At 38.9% G+C, this 19,674-nt stretch overlaps 1 protein-coding gene across 3 annotated transcripts in view; it reads left to right on the top strand.

Moving 5' to 3' along the window:
• The window catches only part of LOC150088410 (1-phosphatidylinositol 4,5-bisphosphate phosphodiesterase classes I and II-like), a 1,046,313-nt gene that overhangs the window by 485,862 nt on the left and 540,777 nt on the right, over window positions 1-19,674 (top strand). For all 3 annotated transcript variants that reach the window (XM_090369498.1, XM_090369497.1, XM_090369499.1), the window contains exons 13-14: window positions 1,955-2,042; window positions 10,258-10,529. In XM_090369498.1, the coding sequence (XP_090225624.1) occupies window positions 1,955-2,042; window positions 10,258-10,529 (360 nt within the window). The remainder of the gene's footprint in view (window positions 1-1,954; window positions 2,043-10,257; window positions 10,530-19,674) is intronic.

Below are 19,674 nucleotides of genomic sequence, written 5' to 3'. Positions count from 1 at the left end.
TAGTCTCTAGAGCAAAGTTTCCCGCATCCCCTCCTCCCATACTTCTCCTTCAACCCATGCACGGTACTAAGTACTATAGGTTTTGATACCTTTCGTGTTTGGGGTTTTCATAAAAAAATAAAAAAATAAAAAATAAAATAACTCTATATATATCGTCAATTTGCTATACATAGAATGAATAATTTGACCAGTTCCAGAGGTTCCATTTCACAGACCCTCTGCAACTGGCCAGTGGACCCCAGTTTAGGAAATGCTGCTCTAGAGGACTTTCAGATCAGCTAGTGCAATGGTTTTCAGTCGGGGTACTGTGGCACCCTAAGGTGCCACAACAACAGTCCAGGGGTGCCACGTAATTTGGGTTTAAGTTACTTAAACTTATTATTATTTTTTAATTTATATGTTTATTTCATTATAAAAAGGTGTACAGTATCTTTTTAATTTTGTGGTGATCTATAATTGTTGTTTACTTAGTACCTCTATATAAAGAATAAAATTATATACTGTATATATATATATATATATATATATATATATATATATATATATAATTTGTATTATGAACTGTAATTTTTATAATTATGTTATTGTAATAAATAACTACAATTAATAAAAATTACAGTTCATAATACAAATTATATATATATATATAAATATATATACAGGGTGTTTCAGTTAAACGTTTCAGAATTTCTAAGAGGGGTAGGGTACATCCTGACAACTCGAAATCATATAGCAATGTGGGGTCGGAAATGCTTTCCTGAAGCGGTGTTGTACACAGAAGTCGTCGTGCGACGTCGTGCAGCACAGATTCGATTTTCGGTCAATGTATGGGCCGGTATTATGGGAGATCACCTCATCGGACCTTACCTGTTACCGTGTCGTCTAACCGGACCTATCTACTTGATCTTTCTGCAGCAAGTATTGCCACAACTTTTGAGAGATGAACAGATTTCTGCATCGACGCAACAGACAATGTGGTTCCAACACGATGGAGCCCCTGCCCATTATAGCGGAGATGTTCGTAACTACCTGGATGTCACATTTGGTCAACAGTGGATCGGACGTGGTGGTCCCGTGCGTTGGCCTGCTCGGTCACCCGACCTATCATGTCTTGATTTTTATTTCTGGGGTCATATGAAATCGCTAGTTTATGACACCCCTGTTGACAATGCTGAGGAGCTGGTTGCAAGAATCGCAGTAGCTGCCGAAGAAATTCGAAATTCGCCTGGAGTATTCCAGAATGTTCGGATGTCCATGCGTCGGAGATGTGAGGCGTGCATTGTAGCCCGTGGAAGAAACTTCGAACACTTACTTTAATCCATGTACCTTTTGCTTCTTTTCATGTATTATTAAAACGATTTCTCACTTACGGTCTCTTTTCTTTATGGTGCTTCTGTGTACAACACCGCTTCAGGAAAGCATTTCCGACCCCACATTGCTATATGATTTCGAGTTGTCAGGATGTACCCTACCCCTCTTAGAAGTTCTGAAACGTTTAACTGAAACACCCTGTATATTTAGAAAATTGAGTAGGGGTGCCACAAAATAAAATAAATTACTTAGGGGTACTGTTATTAAAAAAGGTTGAAAGCCACTGAGCTAGTATATAATCTCCCTGGCTTTACTCTGCCAGATAGTGACTGGAGGGAGTCCAAGTCGTGTGTATGGAGGGGGGGGGAGCATTTTCCAGGCCATGTTATGTCGAGGGGCTGCATATATTCTTACCATATATGTGCCATATCCAAAAATTTCATTACTTCATACAGCATTTTTAAGGCTGATTCTTTATAAGCTAGCTTTCTTGGATCATTTGTCACTAATAATACTAATTAAATGATTATTTTGCTACTTTATATATTTTTGAATAACAAGGAGAATTCAGAGATTTTAATAATATATAAACATGTTTTACTTCTCATTTTTTAATTGTGATTTATATTTTATTACTTTTTAGCTTAAACCTGGGCAGTTATTACCTTCTCCCAAACAGCTTATGAGAAAAATCATAATAAAAAATAAGAAGAAAAAGTACTACCCCAGAGGTGAGATTAAAGTTTCTTAGTGGAATTTAGATGTCTGAATGAGGATTTCTTTTACATTAAATTGTAGCAGATCTTAATATAAATTAAGACAAATAGGTGATAATTAATTTTTTTGTTAGTTATTTTTTAATGAAAATGTTATGTATTGTATGGATGTTTGGAGCTAGTTTAGAGTGCAGTGGATGTGGGGATGACAATGTTGGGGGAAAGGCAGTAACGAGGAGGAGGAGTTCTACACTGGACTGGGGGTGTCCCACCCCTTTGTTAGGATTTGGAGCCTTTTCAGCCCAAGTCCTGGGTGCAGTGCTATCTCTGAAGTTTCCTTGAAAATTATCATAAACATGTTGGTTGATTTTGTTAGGATTTATTTCAAAATTTTGATAACATCTTATCCTTCTTTTTTAAAATTCTTATAAAGTATACAAATAGCATTTAGGATTGTTGTGAATATAGATGAATCACAGTATACCCTCCCTTTCATTTTGAATAATTTAGGATTAGCATTAGTAGAGGCATTTGATACAAGAAAGCAAGCTTATGCAGCATCAGCCAAAAAAAAAATAAAATACATAAAATAAATAAATAAATAAAAAATAACCACTTCCAATTCACCCCTCTGTTCATTCAAAATACCTGTCCAGTTAAGCCTTAAACTTATTTAGGCTATCAATTTCTACGACAAGGGATGGAAGTCTGTTCCACCAACCAACCACCCGCTGGCTAAAGGCAAATTTCCACACATCTATCCTACATCTGTCTTTCCTCAATTTAAATTTATGCCCTCTCAGGTGATTATTCTGAGCAAGAGGAAGAATCTCATCAGCATTGAGCATGCTCAAACCATTCAAGGCTTTATGCACCTCTATCAGATCACCTCGCTGGTGCCTAGTCTCCAGACACTGTAATTTGCAAAACTTAAGCCTTTCTTCGTAAGAGCACCCTTTTGTTCCATTCACTAATCTTGTTGCCCTTCTCTGTACTCATTCCAGCAGCTCTACATCCTTATTGAAATGAGCCTCCAGGCCTGTATACAGTACTCTAGATGTGGCCTGACCATTACCTTATACAAGGGAATAATCACCTCCTTATCCCTGCTAGAAAAATTCCTATATATCATTGACAATACACCATGATCTACTCTTGCAGCCCGTCTGCACTGCTCAGAGAACTTCATATCTGCCTGCACAACCACCCCCAGGTCCCTTTCATTCTCTACCACTGTAAGTGTAGTACCACAGAGTTGATACATTGCTCTGGGGTTGCTGTTTCCCATACGTAGTACTTTACATTTGTCAATGTTAAACTTCATTTGCCACCTCTCAGCCCATCTGCTCAACCTTTCCAGATCCTGTTGCAGCACCATAGTGTCAGTAGTGTCCTTGACAACCCTGCCTACCTTTGTATCATCTGCAAACTGGGACATTAAGCTTGATATACCATCATCAATATCATTTATAAATACAGAAAACAATAATAGACCCAATACTGAAACCGGAGGGACATCATTAGTCCACGATGAGCAGTGTCCATTGATTACCACTCTCTGTCTTCTCCCCCTCAACCACCCCTTTATCCATAGCAGCAATTTGCCTCCAATGCCACACTGCTCCAATTTGTGCAGCAATCTTCCATGTGCAACAGTATCAAAACCTTTCTAAGATCCAAGTATATAATATCAAAGTTATTCCTTGCATCCAGTTCTTTTGTGACTGCATCATAGTATCAAATCAAATTGGTCAGGCTAGACTTCCCCTTAACAAAACCATGCTGTGTCAGAGCTATAACTGAAGTCTTGTCTAGATGATCCTGCAGTGCTTCTTTAACCAGTGCCTCCATTAATTTTTACGGGAACAGAAGTTAAACTCACAGGTCTATAATTACTTGTGTCAGCCTTTGATTCTCCTTTGTGAATTGGGGTCACATTTGCACATCTCCAGTCCATGGGTTACCTCCCCTGAGTCCAAGGAAGCTCTCATAATTATGGCTAAGATTTTGCTTACTTGCTTTGCTGCCTCCTTTAATATAACTGGATAGATCCCATCCACCCCAGGTGCCTTTCTTGTGTTTATCTTCAACAATTTCTCCTCCACTTTATTCTCAGTTATTACAAGGTTCTCTAGCTTAATGCCAGAGTTGAATACACCTCTGGCATTCCCTTCGCGCTTCTGGATCACACCGAGGTTTGAGCCCGTCACCACCAAATACGGAGGATGCGGGAAGGTCAGGGAATGACCACTCCATATTCACGGAGCAATATGACCTTAGTTGCTAATGCTCCTAAAAACCAAAAAACAAACAAACAGCATTCCCCTCGCTGAATAACTCCTCATGTGTGAATGTCGATGCAAAATATTCATTTAGTTTGTTAGCTACCTGAGCAGGATCACCAACAGTTGACCCATTGATATCAAGTGGACCAATCTGATTCATCCCCTTCCTTCTAGAGTTTACATAAGTAAAGAACATTTTGCTGTTTTTCTTTGCATCCCTTGCTAAAGATTTCTCATAATCTGCCTTCGCCTGCCTAACCTCCTTTGTAACTTGGTTACAGATCAACTTGTATCTATCATAGGCTTCTGTGTCACGTGTTAATTTGTATGTATCCCATGCATTTTTCTTCTCTGCCATATGCCTCATTAGTTCATCTGACATCCATTTAAGCCTAAATCTTGGACAATATTTCTTAGTTGGTATGTAAAGCTAGTAGCTTCCAAGATAAGTTCTTTGAATGCTTCCCATTTTGAATTTGCTGTTGGTAACATCATCAGGCGCCTCCGTAGCCAGGTGGGAAGGAGCAGCAGTGCGTAGCACACACGCTTCTTGATTAGACCGGGGTTCAAGCCCGTCACCACCAAATACGGAGTATGCGGAAAGGTCAAGGAATGACCACCGCATATCCCGGAGCAATATGGCCTTAGTTGCTAATGCTTCTAAAAACCAAATAACAACAACAACATCATCAGTTGGTCCCACTGTATAGAATTTAAATACTGTCTCAGTCCATCCTAGTCGCCTTTGTGAAAGCAATAACCCTTCCCTTTACCCCTAATGGTAGTTACCTCTTTGAGTAAATCCCACTTCAGTACACTGTGATCACTGCCACCTAGTGGTTCATTTATCTGCAGATTCTTAATTCATGAAGAATCACTACTGATAATCAAATCAAGAGTATTACTCCTTCTAGTTGCCTCCCGAACATGCTGATGTAGAAAACAATCATCCAATAAATCCACAGAAGCCTTGCTAGTGTGTGAGTGACCAGCCCCCAAATTCCAGTCAATATCTGGGAAATTAAAATCCCCCATTATAAGACTCTCTGATTTACTGGCCCACTCTATTTCCCTGTACAGTTTCTTATTATACTCATCAGAGTCATTAGGCCTATAGCACACTCCTACTCTCAGTTTTGATCTCCCAATGCTTATGTCACACCAAACTGACATGACACTGCACTGTCCAGCAATGTCGACTGGCTTCACTTCCTTGGATTTTATGTATTTCTTAACTAATAGCATAACCCCTCCTCCCTTCCTATCCTGTCCATCCTTTCTGTAGACATTGTACTCCCCAAATTCCAGTTCTGCATTCCTTATATCTGTGTGACACCACATCTCTGAAATCCCAACAATATCTGCCTTTGATGTTTTGAGCAATACCTCAAATTCATAAAATTTATTTACTAAACTCCTAGCATTGATATACACGCAAGTATACATGCACCTGTTCTTTTTCTCAGTTACCCTAACACAACCCATGTGTTTACTTGTACCCCAATGATTCCAGCAGTCTCTGAAATATACTGCATCTTATTTTCCAGGCTGCTGCTCATTCCAATAGAAGCAGTGCAAGAATCACTTTCACCTCTGCCAGTGGCTACTGTTAATCTATTGGTCCTTGTATCCCCCCCCCCAATCTAGCAGTTTTCTGACCCACCTAACACTGCCTCGATAGCATCAGCAAACATTCTTGCACCCTTTCTATTTAAGTGTATCCCATCCCTGTAGAAACAGTCTCTCCTGTTAACCGTATTGTTTTGCCCTCTAGATATACTGAATAGATTAACACTACATGCTGTAGTGTTCAGTATATATCCATTGCAGAAAAGTGTATCCATCCAAGTGTATCAGTATATCCATTGCAGAAAAGGAAGGAAATGGAGCGAATTAGCACTACATACTGTAGTGTTAATTCGCTCCATTTCTTGAAGTACATGCTAAAAGAATTTCACAAAATTTTAATAATCAAAGGGGACAGATTCTGGCATTGTAGTAAAGTTTCTAGGAAACTTGTTACTGAGTAGGAGGGGTGTTTTAATTTTAATGTTTTCTTTTTGATGTCTGTTTAAGAAACAGGAAGCTACGGAACTGCTGTAAAATTCATGTGGCACCAAACAAAATGAGGAAGCTAATTAATGTTGCTTTTATTTTTTTCCCCTTAATATTATAGAAAATATTAATCAAAAAAATTATTAAGCAAGACATCCTTATAATGTCTTATAATGTCAGAATGTCTTAGCATGGGTTTATTAAGGGGAAGTCTTGTCTGACAAATTTGATTGGATACTATGATGTGGTCACAAAAGAATAATTAGATGCAAAGAATAATTTTGATGTCATATACTTGGATTTTAGGAAAGCTTTTGATACTGTGGCACATGGAACATTACTGTACAAATTGGAGCAGTATGGCATTAAGGGCAAATTGCTACAATGGATAAAAGGATAATTGAGTAGGAGAAGACAGAGAGTGGTTATCAATGGACACTGCTCTTCATGGACTAAATGTTATTAGTTGAGTCTCCCAGAGTTCGGTGTTAGGCCCATGGTTGTTTTCAGTAGAGCCACTCCCCAGCTTATGTAATACTTGACTTATAGAAATTCGACTTTACGTAAGTTTTTGCCAGCCGGTGCAAACTTAAAAAATTGTGGAAACGTATTTTGCATCCTGTAGGAATAAATGGAGGTATCGTGAAAATATCGTAATGTGAACACAATAACACTTTTTTTTTGGTAATTCATTCCAAGACCTTGGAAGTTGAAATTTTCTCTATATAACTAAGCTATTTAACCCTCTAAAAGATCATTTTTATAATGGAAATTCCACTAGACTTTCATATGTTCCGTTATAAGAATCAATTTTGAAAGCCTTTGTGATATTTTTCTAAAACATATTTCTGGAGGTCACTGCCATAAAACAATAGAAACAATTTGCACTTTCCAGTTTATTGAGCTTTTCAGTTAGTGCAATTAATTATAAATAGGTAGTAAACTCAATGTTATTGCATTTGCGATAATGCTGATAACTAGAATTCTGTGGGATTTTACGTTATTGTGGTGAAATGAATTCCCCTTCACTGAAATCTTCAGCCATATAAAAAACAAATAAATTTTCAAAATCTTCTCTTCATTCCTATTTACTTATTACAATGGCAAATGGGAAAGGGACAGAAAGTACAAATGGAAAGTACAGATACTGGCAGTTTTTTTTTTTTTTTTTTTTTTTTTATGAAAACTCCAAACACGAAAGGTATCAAAACCTATAGTACTTAGTACCATGCATGGGTTGAAGGAGAAGTATGGGGGGAGGGGGATGCTGGAAACTTTGCTCTAGAGACTAAACATGGGTTTCACCACTTCAAGCCTCCAATAAGCAAAGTGGTGGTATTTCACCGATTGATGGAAGTCATCTACCACCTAGTGCTAGGAAACAAAACAAAATTGATTTAGAAATGAAGATGACTAATTAAGAAGAGCGAAGCAGGACAAAGTTTGTCATCAATTGCATGTAATTAGGTCTCACTGTTTCCACAGTGAATACTATTTTAAGGGACAGTGCACATATAAAAGAACATGTTAAAGGATCAGCAATAATCACAAAACAGCGTTCAGGTGCTATATTGAAGATGAAAAGGCTATTAATAATATGAATGGAAAATCAGATTCAGAAACAAGTGCCCCTGAGTCCAATGGCCATTCAAGCAAAAGCAAGAAGTATTTATGAAGATATTAAGGATAAGTACAGCGAACACCAAGCCAAGTTCATGGCAAGCAAAGTGTGGTTTAATAGGTTCAAGCATTGCGCTGGTTTCCAAAACACTAAAGTTTGCGGTGAAGTAACCAGTGCCGATTCTGCAGCTGCAGAGAAATTTTATGATGTGTTGGAAAACACCTCTTCTAAATCTCCACAGCCCTCAACTTACGCAGCAGTGAGCTTATCAGCTGGAGAGTTAATTCTGGCAGCGATGCTCGAAATTTAAAATTTATTGACGTTATGTCTGTCTTCTCACTCTTTTTGTAATTTTATAATTTTGAAATTTTTGTAATTTTGTACACTTTTATAATTGTTCCTGTGATTAAATAAAAAAAATTGAATAAATAATTCTATTTACATGTTCGTCGAGCATTTCTTTTTTGCTTCGATCAAATTTGCAAATACTACATAAGCATTTAGGGAACTGACTTACATAGGATTCTGCAGAACGCAACTCTTACGTAAGTCAGGGGGTGGCTGTATTTATCAGTGATATTGATGAAGGTATATCAGGGTTAATGTCTAAGCTTGCAGACTATACGAAGGTTGGCAGGGTTGTTAATGACAGCAATAATAGTATGCTACTGCAACAGGATCTGGAAAAGTTGAGCAGATGGGCTGAGAGGTGGCAACTGAAGTTTAACATTGACAAATGTAAATTACTGCATATGGGTAGCAGTAACCCCAGAGTAGCATATCAACTGGGTGGCACTACACTCGGGTAGTGGAGAAGGAAAAGGACCTTGGGGTAATTGTGCAGTCAGATCTAAGTTTTCTGAGCAAAAAGGCTGTAAGAGTAGCTCATGATGTCTTGTCAACGATATACAGGAATTTTGATAGCAGGAATAAGAGTGTGATTGTCCCCTTGTATAAGGCAATGGTCAGGCCACATCGTGAGTACTGTATACAGGTCTGGAGGCCTAATTTTAGGAAAGATGTAGAGCTGCCGGAACAAGTACAGAGAATTGCAATGAGATCGTGAGTGGCACAAAGCGTTGGTGTTACCAAGAATAGCTTAAGTTCTGCAATTTGTAGCTTCTAGAGACTAGGCACTTGCAAGGTGATCTGATGTTGACTAACTCAGCCATGTTGTGAAAAAGGCCCATAAAAATTTCTTCCTTCATCAACTGAACTTGACCTTGGGTCTTTTCCATGTGTTATAGGAAGGATGGTGATGCTACCAACTGTGCTACTCACGAGGGCATGCTGAAGATGCCTATAGGCATTGTTAAATAGTAAATATTCTTGCACCTTTCTTTTTAATTGTATCCCCAGTCCTGTAGAAGTAGTCTCTACTGTTAACAAGCACAGACAATGCACATGAGGGGGGGACAAATTCAAATTGAGGAAGGATGGTTGCAGAATAGATTTGTAGAATTTTGACTTCAGCCAACAGGTGGATGTTTGCTGAGACAAGCTTCCATCCATTATTGTGGAAGTAAATAGTTTGAATAAATTCAAGGAAGAACTAGACAAACTATTGGTGGGGATGGATAGGTGACTGTGGATTTTTTTTTTTTGTCTCTTTCTAATATTAACAGTTAACTTTGGGTCCACACCATTTCAATACAAAATAGTTTGTTGTACGACAGTTTGGTGCATGACAAATTGTTGTAGGCAACTTTTTGATGTATGACAATTTGGGGTGTAAGACAATTTGGTATGTGGCAGTTTAGTGTATGAGACAATTTTGTGGAAGCCAGTTGGTGGCTGTGACGATATGGTGAGTATCATTGCAGCCACCAGTGGATTTTTGGCTGCTGTAAAGGGATAAGTATTTTTGTTAATTTTACCATATTCTTTGTTAATTAACATACTACATTGTGTCTTACAAAGAGATTAAATAGGTTTGGTAGCATTCGTCAGCTTCTTATTTTGAATTTAACTAGTGATTTTTGGAAGTTACGACTCCTGGTGTTTGGCGCCAATATTGTTGAACTAGCCGCCATATTGTAATCCATAAGAAATAGTGTAACGTATATATCTTGAACTTATAGCGTAAGGTATAATCTGTTTTTTTTTTATTTATTTATTTATTTATTTAGGTAATAAAAAGTTTTCTGCAGGTATCAGCTTACAATGAATAACTGATGTTTCATGAGTTTGGGCAGTATACATTATTTTTTTATTTTGTATTAATGTTTTAACATTTAAGAGAAGTTCATAGTTCTCTTTTATTTTTCAGCTCCTCAGTCAGCTATAGAAATGAATCCAAAAGATAGTGATAATTCTTCTCAGCCTTCAGCTTCAGAAAGGGTGAAACCAGTTGCTACACCTACCACAAGTGAAGATGGGCAGAATGATCCTGGTGGAGGAGGAGAGGAAAAAGAAATATTAAATAGTGAAGATTCTGCTCTCAAAAATCAGACTCTCAGTTGTGATATGGAAGAATCAGATTCAGACATTGGCTCTGATGAGGAAGAATCTCAAGAAAGGCCTGTGGAGGATCAGAATGAGGTGGGTTATGATAAATACAAAATTTAACTGAGTGCCTTTATTTAAGTTTTAAAAAATCTCAATGTTGGATATTTTAAAATCCACAAAAGGGCTTCTAGCTTGGTGGCAAAACAAATTATAGTTTTGTTGAATGAAAATCCATCTCCTTTTTCCAGGTTGAGGATAAACTAAAGTTTACAGTCTTGAAATTTAAGTTTCATCTTAATTGGCTTTTCTCCATTACCAATGCTATTCATTTTCCATTAGTTTTCCTTTGTATCTCACTGAAGAGAACTGCTACAAACGTTTTTCAGAGGGAAGGCAGGGCCAGCTTAAGAAATGAGTCAACATGGCATTGGCTGAGATTAGAAGTCAGGGTAATCCCCAAAAGAGATATATCATCTTGCCACAAATCGGAATGTCACCAAAGATTAGCATAGGAGCAGAAGAATCCTTTAGCAAGATATAAGGCAGGACTGAGTTTTAGAAGGATTGAAATCAACTAAGTTTTCTTTGCCCCACTGGAGAATTAACTGGAAAACGGCATTTTAGGAATTGGTAGTGGATATTCGAGAAGTTGAAGCTGATTTGAGCAGGGCAAGGTTTCTCAAAATGGAAAGTGGAATGCAATGTCTATCATCGGCAAAACTATGGATAGGATTTCCAGTCAATGGTAGAAGGTCATTAGTATAAAAGAGGAAAAGAGTGGGGAAAATAACTGAACCTTGGGAGACACCAGCATTAGTGGAGAAGTTAGAAGACACAGAGCCATCTACCATCACCCTCAGGGAGCGGTCAGAGAGAAAGCTGGATAACCAATGACAAAAAACATTTGGCAAACCATAAGATGGAAGCTTTTTTTTAGAAGACCTTTATGCCAAACATGATAGAAAGCCTTTGAGATGCCAAGAGCAACCGCTTTTGTTTCACCATACTTTTCCATTGAATTTGACCATAAATGGGTAACATAAGCCAGAATATCACCAGTGGATCGGCACTGATGGAATCCATACTGGCGATCGTTGATCAGACAGAAGGTTTCTAGATAATTTAAGAGTTGGCTGTCAATTGATTTCTCCATTACTTTAGAAAGAATAGAAGTAATTGCAATGGGACAATAATTGGATGAGAGTGATTTGTTATCCTTTTTAGGAACTGGCTGGATATGAGCAAATTTCCAAGCAGATGGAAAATGCCTTTGAAATAAAAAAGTGAATAAAGGTGGCAAAGAACAAGAGTAAGTTCAGGAGCACAGGTTTTGAGAACAAGTGGAGAAATACCATCAGGACCTGGAGCTTTTTTTAGCATAAACATTCATAAAAATCCTTCTGACATCCTTTTGATGGAAGACCACAATAGGCATTGAATGGAGTGTGTTGGTGAGAGGTATTTTACCAAAATCATTAATACGTGAGTTTGAAGAAAAATGGGTTGCTAGTATCCTTGGCTGAAGTTACAGTAGAATCATCTGGTTTAGACAGAGGTAGGAGCAGAGATGGGTAAAAGTTGTGGCCAATAGCTTTGGCAAGAGACCAGAATGCTCGGCTACCATTAGGACAAGAAGCAAGTTTTCTACTCTTAGCCTGTTCAAAATCTAGTTTGGACTGATTAATAACTGCTTCACAATTGTGGTGATCTTTGGTATAGGCAGAAAAATGAAACTTAAGAATTGGAAACAAGCCAATTACGATATGCAACATTCTTCTCTTGAACAGCCTTAGCACATTTATTGGAAAACCAAGGTTTAGATATTGGACGATATTTTAAAGTGGAGTGTGGAATAGAGGATTCCATTCCTACAAGAATAATACAAGTTGTTCCAATGTTTCAACAAGAAATCATTTTTGTAGACATTAAATACTTTTATTTCTCATTTCACTTTAAATGTTGGGCCTATATCTTAATTTTTCAACAAATGTTCCATCAGGGAGGGTCTGATTGTTGATTCTTGACTGAATTTCTTCAGATGTTCAAACCCCCCCCCCCCAGTTCACTGATATTGTTTTTGGAATTGCTAGACATCTGTTTGCTTCATGAAAAGGAAATACAGTCACCCCTCGATTTGTGCAGTTTTGCTATTGCGCGGTCATATATTTACCACCAAAATTTTAAATTGCGCAGCATTTTGCTACCTCACGATTTTTGTTTAGGAAACTTCAAAAATAGGAATGAAGAGCAGATTTTGAAAATTTATTTATGCTTTTTTTTACATGATTGAAGATTTCATTGAAGGAGAAATACATTTTACCATATTAACATAAAATCCTACACAATTCCGGCTGTCAGTATTATTGCAAATGCAATAAGATCGAGTTTATTACCCTTTTATCATTCGATTGCACTAACAGAAAAGCCAAATAAACCAGTAAGTGCAAATTGTTTTATGGTCATGACCGCCCAAAATGTGATTTCGAAAAATATCACAAAGGTGTTCAAAACTGATTCTTATAACCAAACATAGCAATAAATGGTGGTGTGTTTGTCCTGTTAATTTTGAAGCAACTTCCTAATTCGGGAACCCCCTTCATCAGTTATCCTACATTAGCTGTTTAGACAGAATCTTTTTCTGGTTCACACAATGTAAAGTATTTTCATCGCTTTTGTATTCATTTTCTTTTGCTGATTTAATATTTCTTGTCTATATAAAGTCTGATTTAATTATTTTGCTGATTTAATATTTCTTGTCTATATATTGTCTATATAAAGTGTGTGTTTAATTAGTGCCTAAAATGAAGAAAGCTACAGCAAAATAAAATTTTAAATTGTAGGAAAAATTAAAAATCATTAAGGAGTTAGAAAATGTCAAAAATGTTGTGACGTTGGCCAAGAAATACAGCATAAATTAATCTAGCATTCGATGAATTAGGGAAAATGCTGAGAAAATTAAAAGTTCAGTTATCTGTTCCACATCATTGGCTGCAAAAAAGCATTACAAAAGTGAGAAATTCTATCATAGAGAAAACCGAAAAATGGCTTTCTTCATGGATAAAAGATCTTAATCAAAAGAGAATGTCTCTTAATTCAGATATTATTCGCACCAAAGTTCTACAAATTTTTAATCGCTTACAGGAAGAATAAGCTGGTCCATCCAATGCAGATGTCTTTCAGGCCAGTAAGGGTTGGTTTGAAAATTAAAAAAAAAAAAAACGTCTTCACAATCTAAAATTAATGGGTGAAGCAGCCATGCAGATATGGAAGCTGCTTATTTGTATCTGAAAACTTTAAAGGATGTTATTGCGACTGAGGGTTATCCAGTAAGTCAAGTGTTTAATGCTGGAGAGTAAAAAAATATGTTGTGGTCCTAAAGTCTCGAAACTTTGTTAGATAGTTGGACAGACAACTTGAGTAGTCGAGACCCGCTAATTTTCATAAAATTGGACAAATGCTAATAATTTATTGTAATTTTTCCTTGTAGATCTCATTATGGATTTAAAATAAACTTTGTGAATTTTTTGAAAAGGGTATTATAGGCTATTTTTGGAAATTTTAAAGGAATATTATATATTTTATTTTAAGGCAGAAAAATACTCTTAACTGGAGTTTTCTTCAGGAACGGCTTCATCCGGGTGAGGTGTAATTCAGAAGGCGTTGAAACTGCAATTATATGGACAAAGGAAAAAAGCCAGCTTTTTTCCTTTGTCCTCCCAGTGATGCTGCTGCTTTTCCAGATTAGCATCACTGGGATCTAACGCTCGTACCTTGGTTCCAAGGTTACATCTTTGGAATCTGGCATGGTGCATGGCTGCACATGCACCACGACCCGTGGAATTTGGAAAGGGGGATCCTGGTGGTTGAGGGGCCCAGCCTTAATACACCACTTTGGCCCCTGCTTTGACAAGATGGGTGGTCCCGGACTGGCCCGACTGGGATCAATCGGTGGGTGGTTCTTACTGCTAGGGTCAACTGTGTTCTAATAAGTCTCCCTCCCTTTGGTCCTGGGACGGGATCAAGGCTTATTGGAAACGTGGGTATGGTGCTCCTAAGCAAACTTGGTGTCCCATTCGTGTACGCAGTACCTGCTAGTTCACAAGTGGGTGTCCCCTCGTAGGGCTCCGTGGTGGGTGAGTACCTAGGGCATCAGAAATTTTTATCTTACTCCTATGAGTAATTTAAATCTTTCTTCTTCTGGGGCCCTAACAAGGACCCTACCTAATCGAGATGATAGCACGGATAACACCTCCATTAAAAGAGCCAAAACTGAGGACACACCACCATCAGTGATGCCACTCTTCCTCATTCTCCATTCCACCGTAGAGCAGTCAATCAGAAAGATGTCGCCCGTCTTTATCCAGAAAGGATTAGAAGGGTTGGCAGGTTCACCAAAATCTGTTAAACGACTGCGTTCTGGCGAACTTTTGATTGAAGCTTCCAGCACCAAACAAGAGGCAAAAATCTTGAACTCTACATCCATAGGGGGAATACCTATCACCGTAACCCCCCACAAAACTCTGAATTCTTCAAGAGGTGTTATATCAGAGTGGGACCTTCTTCATGTTTCTGAAGAAGAGATCTGCTCTGAATTAAAAGACCAAGGAGTGACAGCTGTCAAGAGAATATCGATACAAAAGGATGGTAATCTCGTCCCTACCCGAGTTCTTATCCTCACATTCAACACCCCCACGGCCTCCAAGTTCTATCAAGGCAGGCTATCTAAACTGCCCAGTGAGGATTTACATTCCAAACCCACTAAGGTGTTTTAGATGCCAAAAATACGGCCACTCACAAACATCTTGTCGTGATAACCCTGCCTGTGCTCGATGTGGTGCTAAAGATTACGAGAGCAAGGAATGCTCAGCTTCAAAACCAACCTGTACCAACTGCCAAGGAGAGCACTCTGCCTATTCTAGAGCATGCCAGCAGTGGAAGGCTGAAAAAGAAATCCAAAAATTAAAAACAGAGCTGAATATCTCCTACCCAGAGGCCAGAAAACACATCTAACCAATAAATAGCAGGAACCTTCTTATGCCCAGAAGGTTTCTGTTAAGTGCACTATCGGTACGCAAACTGAGATGACTGTACCACCAAGAGAGTCATTCACTCCGATTGCACGCTATTTATTGAGTTCACAAAAGCCCACCAAAAAAACACAGTCAGCTGCCACACCTATATCCATACCTCCTAGTGCTACACCACTACCAAAGCCAAATGGTAAAGAGCCACCAGTAATATCAGAAACAATGGATGTAGAGAACAAGGAGGTACCGGATGAATCAGTCTTGGAACTCTTTGCGGAGGAAGAAATGGATACGGGACAGCATCTATTCTTCCCCAAAAGAGATAAATCCAAGACTGACAAAAATAAGCCCTCATCACCTCGGAAGCCGCCTGATGGACCCACCAAGCCAAAATAATGGCTAAATTCCTACAATGGAATTGTGGATTCCGGCGAAATACAGATGACATCAAGACCCTCCTGCAAAAGCACGAGCCAGTTTGCTTTTGCTTGCAGGAGACTTATCTAAAGGCAAATGATAACCCCACCCTGCATAACATAACATTTTTTTCGTAAGGACAGAATTGCAGATGGTCCTGCTCATGGAGGAGTGGCCATTCTTGTGGGCAACTAGACCCCAGTTCAGCCCTTGCTAATTACAACCAGCATAGAGGCTGTTGCAATTCGCCTTACAGTGGGATTTTTATTAACCGTGTGCTCTATTTATTTGCCACCTGGGACTGACATCTCCCTGGAAGACCGTGATGATCTTGTAATGCAGTTGCCTCCCCCCTTTCTTACTTCTCGAGGATTTTGATGGACATAACACCCTGTGGGGTAGTGCTAACATCAGTGGAAGGGGACGAGTTGTCATAGAGCGTATGCTAAATGACAATGACCTTTCCCTTCTAAATACTGGAACAAACACCTTCTTCCACATGCCTACCCGGAAGTGGAGGAGAACCCATATGGAAGTGATCACTTCCCTGTGATAACCTCGTTACACAGTGGGAGACCGTGTCTTCCTTTCAGGTTACCACAGTGGAAGACTGATCAGGCTGACTGGACTGCCTTTCAACATCAGGCAAATTTTGACCTCAGTGCCATCAGTCAGGAGCCTATCAATGATGCAGTAACGTACATCACAGAAATTATTGTCCAAGCAGCTGCGAATGCCGTCCCAAAAACATCTGCCCGGTTTCCACCATTTCCCAAACCATGGTGGAATTCACAATGCACAGCAGCAAAAAAGGCACAAAACAAAGCCTGGGAGATATTCCGACGATATCCCACCATGGCCAACCTTATAGCCTTTAAACGTGCACGAGCCAAAGCGCGCGACATCCGCCATCAGAGTCAAAAGGAATCATGGATCTGTTTTATGTCATCAGTTACTCAGTCCACTAGTACTAAGTTGGTCTGGGACAAAATCTGGAAAATGAAAGGAAAATATACATCCCACAATTCTTCAATCCTAGATTATAAGGGATGCACTATTGCAGATCCAACTGCAATAGCCAATTCTCTTGGGGAAACATTTTCTAACATCTCTGCGACATCTTCGTATTCCCCAGAGTTCCTGGTCCTGAAACATAAAATCGAAAAACAGGCACTTAATTTTAAGTCTAAGAGCGTCTATCCCTACAACGGGGTATTCACTATACAGGAACTGAAAAGAGCCCTCACTCTTTCAAAGGCAAGTGCTGTTGGACCAGATGGCATTCATTATGAAATGGTTAAGCATCTTTCACCAAAAGCTATGGATCACCTGCTCCTTCTATATAACAGAATCTTTATTGAAGGGCAGTTTCCGGATTCCTGGCGCAAAGCAATCGTTCTTGCCTTTGCTAATTATATGCTAATTTGCTAATTATCGTCCTATTGCCCTGACTAGCTGTCTGTGCAAAATCCTAGCGAGAATGGTTAACTTTCGTTTAATGTGGCATTTAGAATCGAATGACCTCTCTAACATCCAGTGCAACTTCTGACGGAACCGGTCCACTCTGGACCATCTTATTAGATTGGAAACATCCATCCGGGATGCTTTCCTAAAACGTGAACATTTGGTGTCTGTATTCTTTGACATGGAAAAAGTGTATATGACACAACTTGGAGATTTGGCATCTTAAAAGATTTGCATAGCCTTGGTCTTATAAGAGGGCATCTCCCCATTTTTATTAAAAACTTTTTAGCCAATCGATGTTTTCAAGTTCATGTGGGATCCTCACTCTCTTGTCCCTTCTGTCAAGAGGAGGGAGTACCACAAGGATCAGTATTAAGCATCACGCTTTTCGCCATCAAAGTAAATTCCATCACCGAACAACTTCCTCCAACTGTAAAGAGTGCCCTCTACGTTGATGACTTTAGCATATTTTGTCAGTCATGCAACATGAGGGTTATAGAAAGACAACTGCAGCCATTTATCGCCTAAATTCCTGGGCTCTATCTAATGGATTCAGATTCTCGCCGCAGAAGACCGTTTGCGTACACTTTTGTTGTAAGCGTAATCTTCATCCTGAACCTGAATTAAGGCTCGGACAAAATGCTATTCCAGTAGCAGCGGACACAAAATTCTTAGGACTCGTATTTGATAAAAAGCTGACCTTTCTGGATCACATTCGTCAACTCCACACAAAGTGCACAAGAGGCATGAATATTCTGTGCTCTCTCTTCTCTACATCTTGGGGTGCGGACCGATGCACCCTACTACGCATTTACTGTGCACTTTTGCGATCCAGATTAGATTACAGGTCCCTGGTATACAATTCGGCCAGAGAGTGTACTTCGATGGCTGGATCCTGTCCATCATCAGGCTCTCTGTATCGCTATTGGAGCATATCGAATATCTCCTGTCCAGAGCTTATACGTTGAAGCAAACGAACCACCGTTATCACTTCAACGTAAACAGTTGTCTCTAAAGTATGGTTTAAAACTGAAATCCCTGCCAGACCATCCTACGTGGCCATTCATTTTTGAGCCACGATGGGAAAATTTGTACAACACCCGTAAGACTGCCAATCGTCCTTTTGGTATTCATCTCCAAGAGCTACCCAAAGAACTTAAGATCAAGGTAGACAAGGTTGCCCAAACACTAAAGCAACCCCTTCCACCCTGGCATGCTCATGTTCCAACATGTGACTTGTCCCTTAGAAATTGGGGAAAGTCAGACATGCCATCATCTGTCTACCTGCAGCTTTATTCAGCACACTGAACTGAACATTCTGACTTTGCGCCAGTTTACACAGATGGCTTGAAGTTGGAATCATATGCGGGATCTGCTGGTGTCTTTACAGACACCACTACATCAGAGCAGATTCCCTCTGAATGCAGCATATTTACTGCAGAGCTGCATGCTATAGAGTTAGCCTTGGATTACATTAGTAAACGCCAATACCAGTGGTTCATTTTATATTCCGACTCTCTCAGCATGTTACAGGCTTTAATAACTGTGAGATATAATTCTCATCCAATTCTGTCTTGCATTCAGCAGAAGATTCACTTCCTCTGTGAATGTGAATATGATATCCACTTCTGCTGGATTCCCAGCCACATTGGGATTAGGGGAAACGATTTGACTGACACCGCAGCAAATCAGCAATTCCCAATAATAATCGCTGCCTGTCAGTCCCCTATACAGACTACAGTCAAATAATACACTCCCAATGGCAGGATTCGTGGAATAGACAGACTACGAATAAATTATATTGTATAAAGCCTGTAATTAAACCGTGGCAGTCTAGTTTGTGCAGAAATCGTAAGGAGGAAGTTGTTCTTGCCCAGACTCGCATAGGACATAGTCATTTGGCTCATTCGTATTTGCTGAGGGCTAATGATCCTCCTATGTGTGAGTCCTATGGCACAATTTTATCAATCAGACACATTTCAATTGACTATCCAGATTTTAGCAATATCCGTTTTGCTGCTTTTAATCATCTGACTGAGCCGGATACACTCAGTCAGATTTTATCCGACAATGACAATGTGTCTGCTGTTTTTAGCTATTTTAAATCAGTAAAGGTTTTTACTTGTATTTAAAATTTACATGTTATTGTTATTTCTTTATTGATTTATCTTTTCTACATTTTATACCTTTGTTATTTTATATCTTGACATGGTGACCTAAGTAATTAGGTCAGTAAAAGCTTAAATTTTTTTATATATCACCTGGTTTTGGCTCATTATAGCCTTAGTTGCTAATGCGCCAATAAAATCTAAACCAAACCAAACCAAAGC

Source organism: Mastigoproctus giganteus, chromosome 3 (assembly GCF_048544385.1).
Source record: "Mastigoproctus giganteus isolate SK-2022 chromosome 3, ASM4854438v1, whole genome shotgun sequence".
NCBI lineage: Eukaryota > Metazoa > Arthropoda > Arachnida > Uropygi > Thelyphonidae > Mastigoproctus > Mastigoproctus giganteus.
The sequence above is the reverse complement of the archived record's forward strand: the minus strand, read 5'-3'. Positions and strand labels throughout refer to the sequence as shown.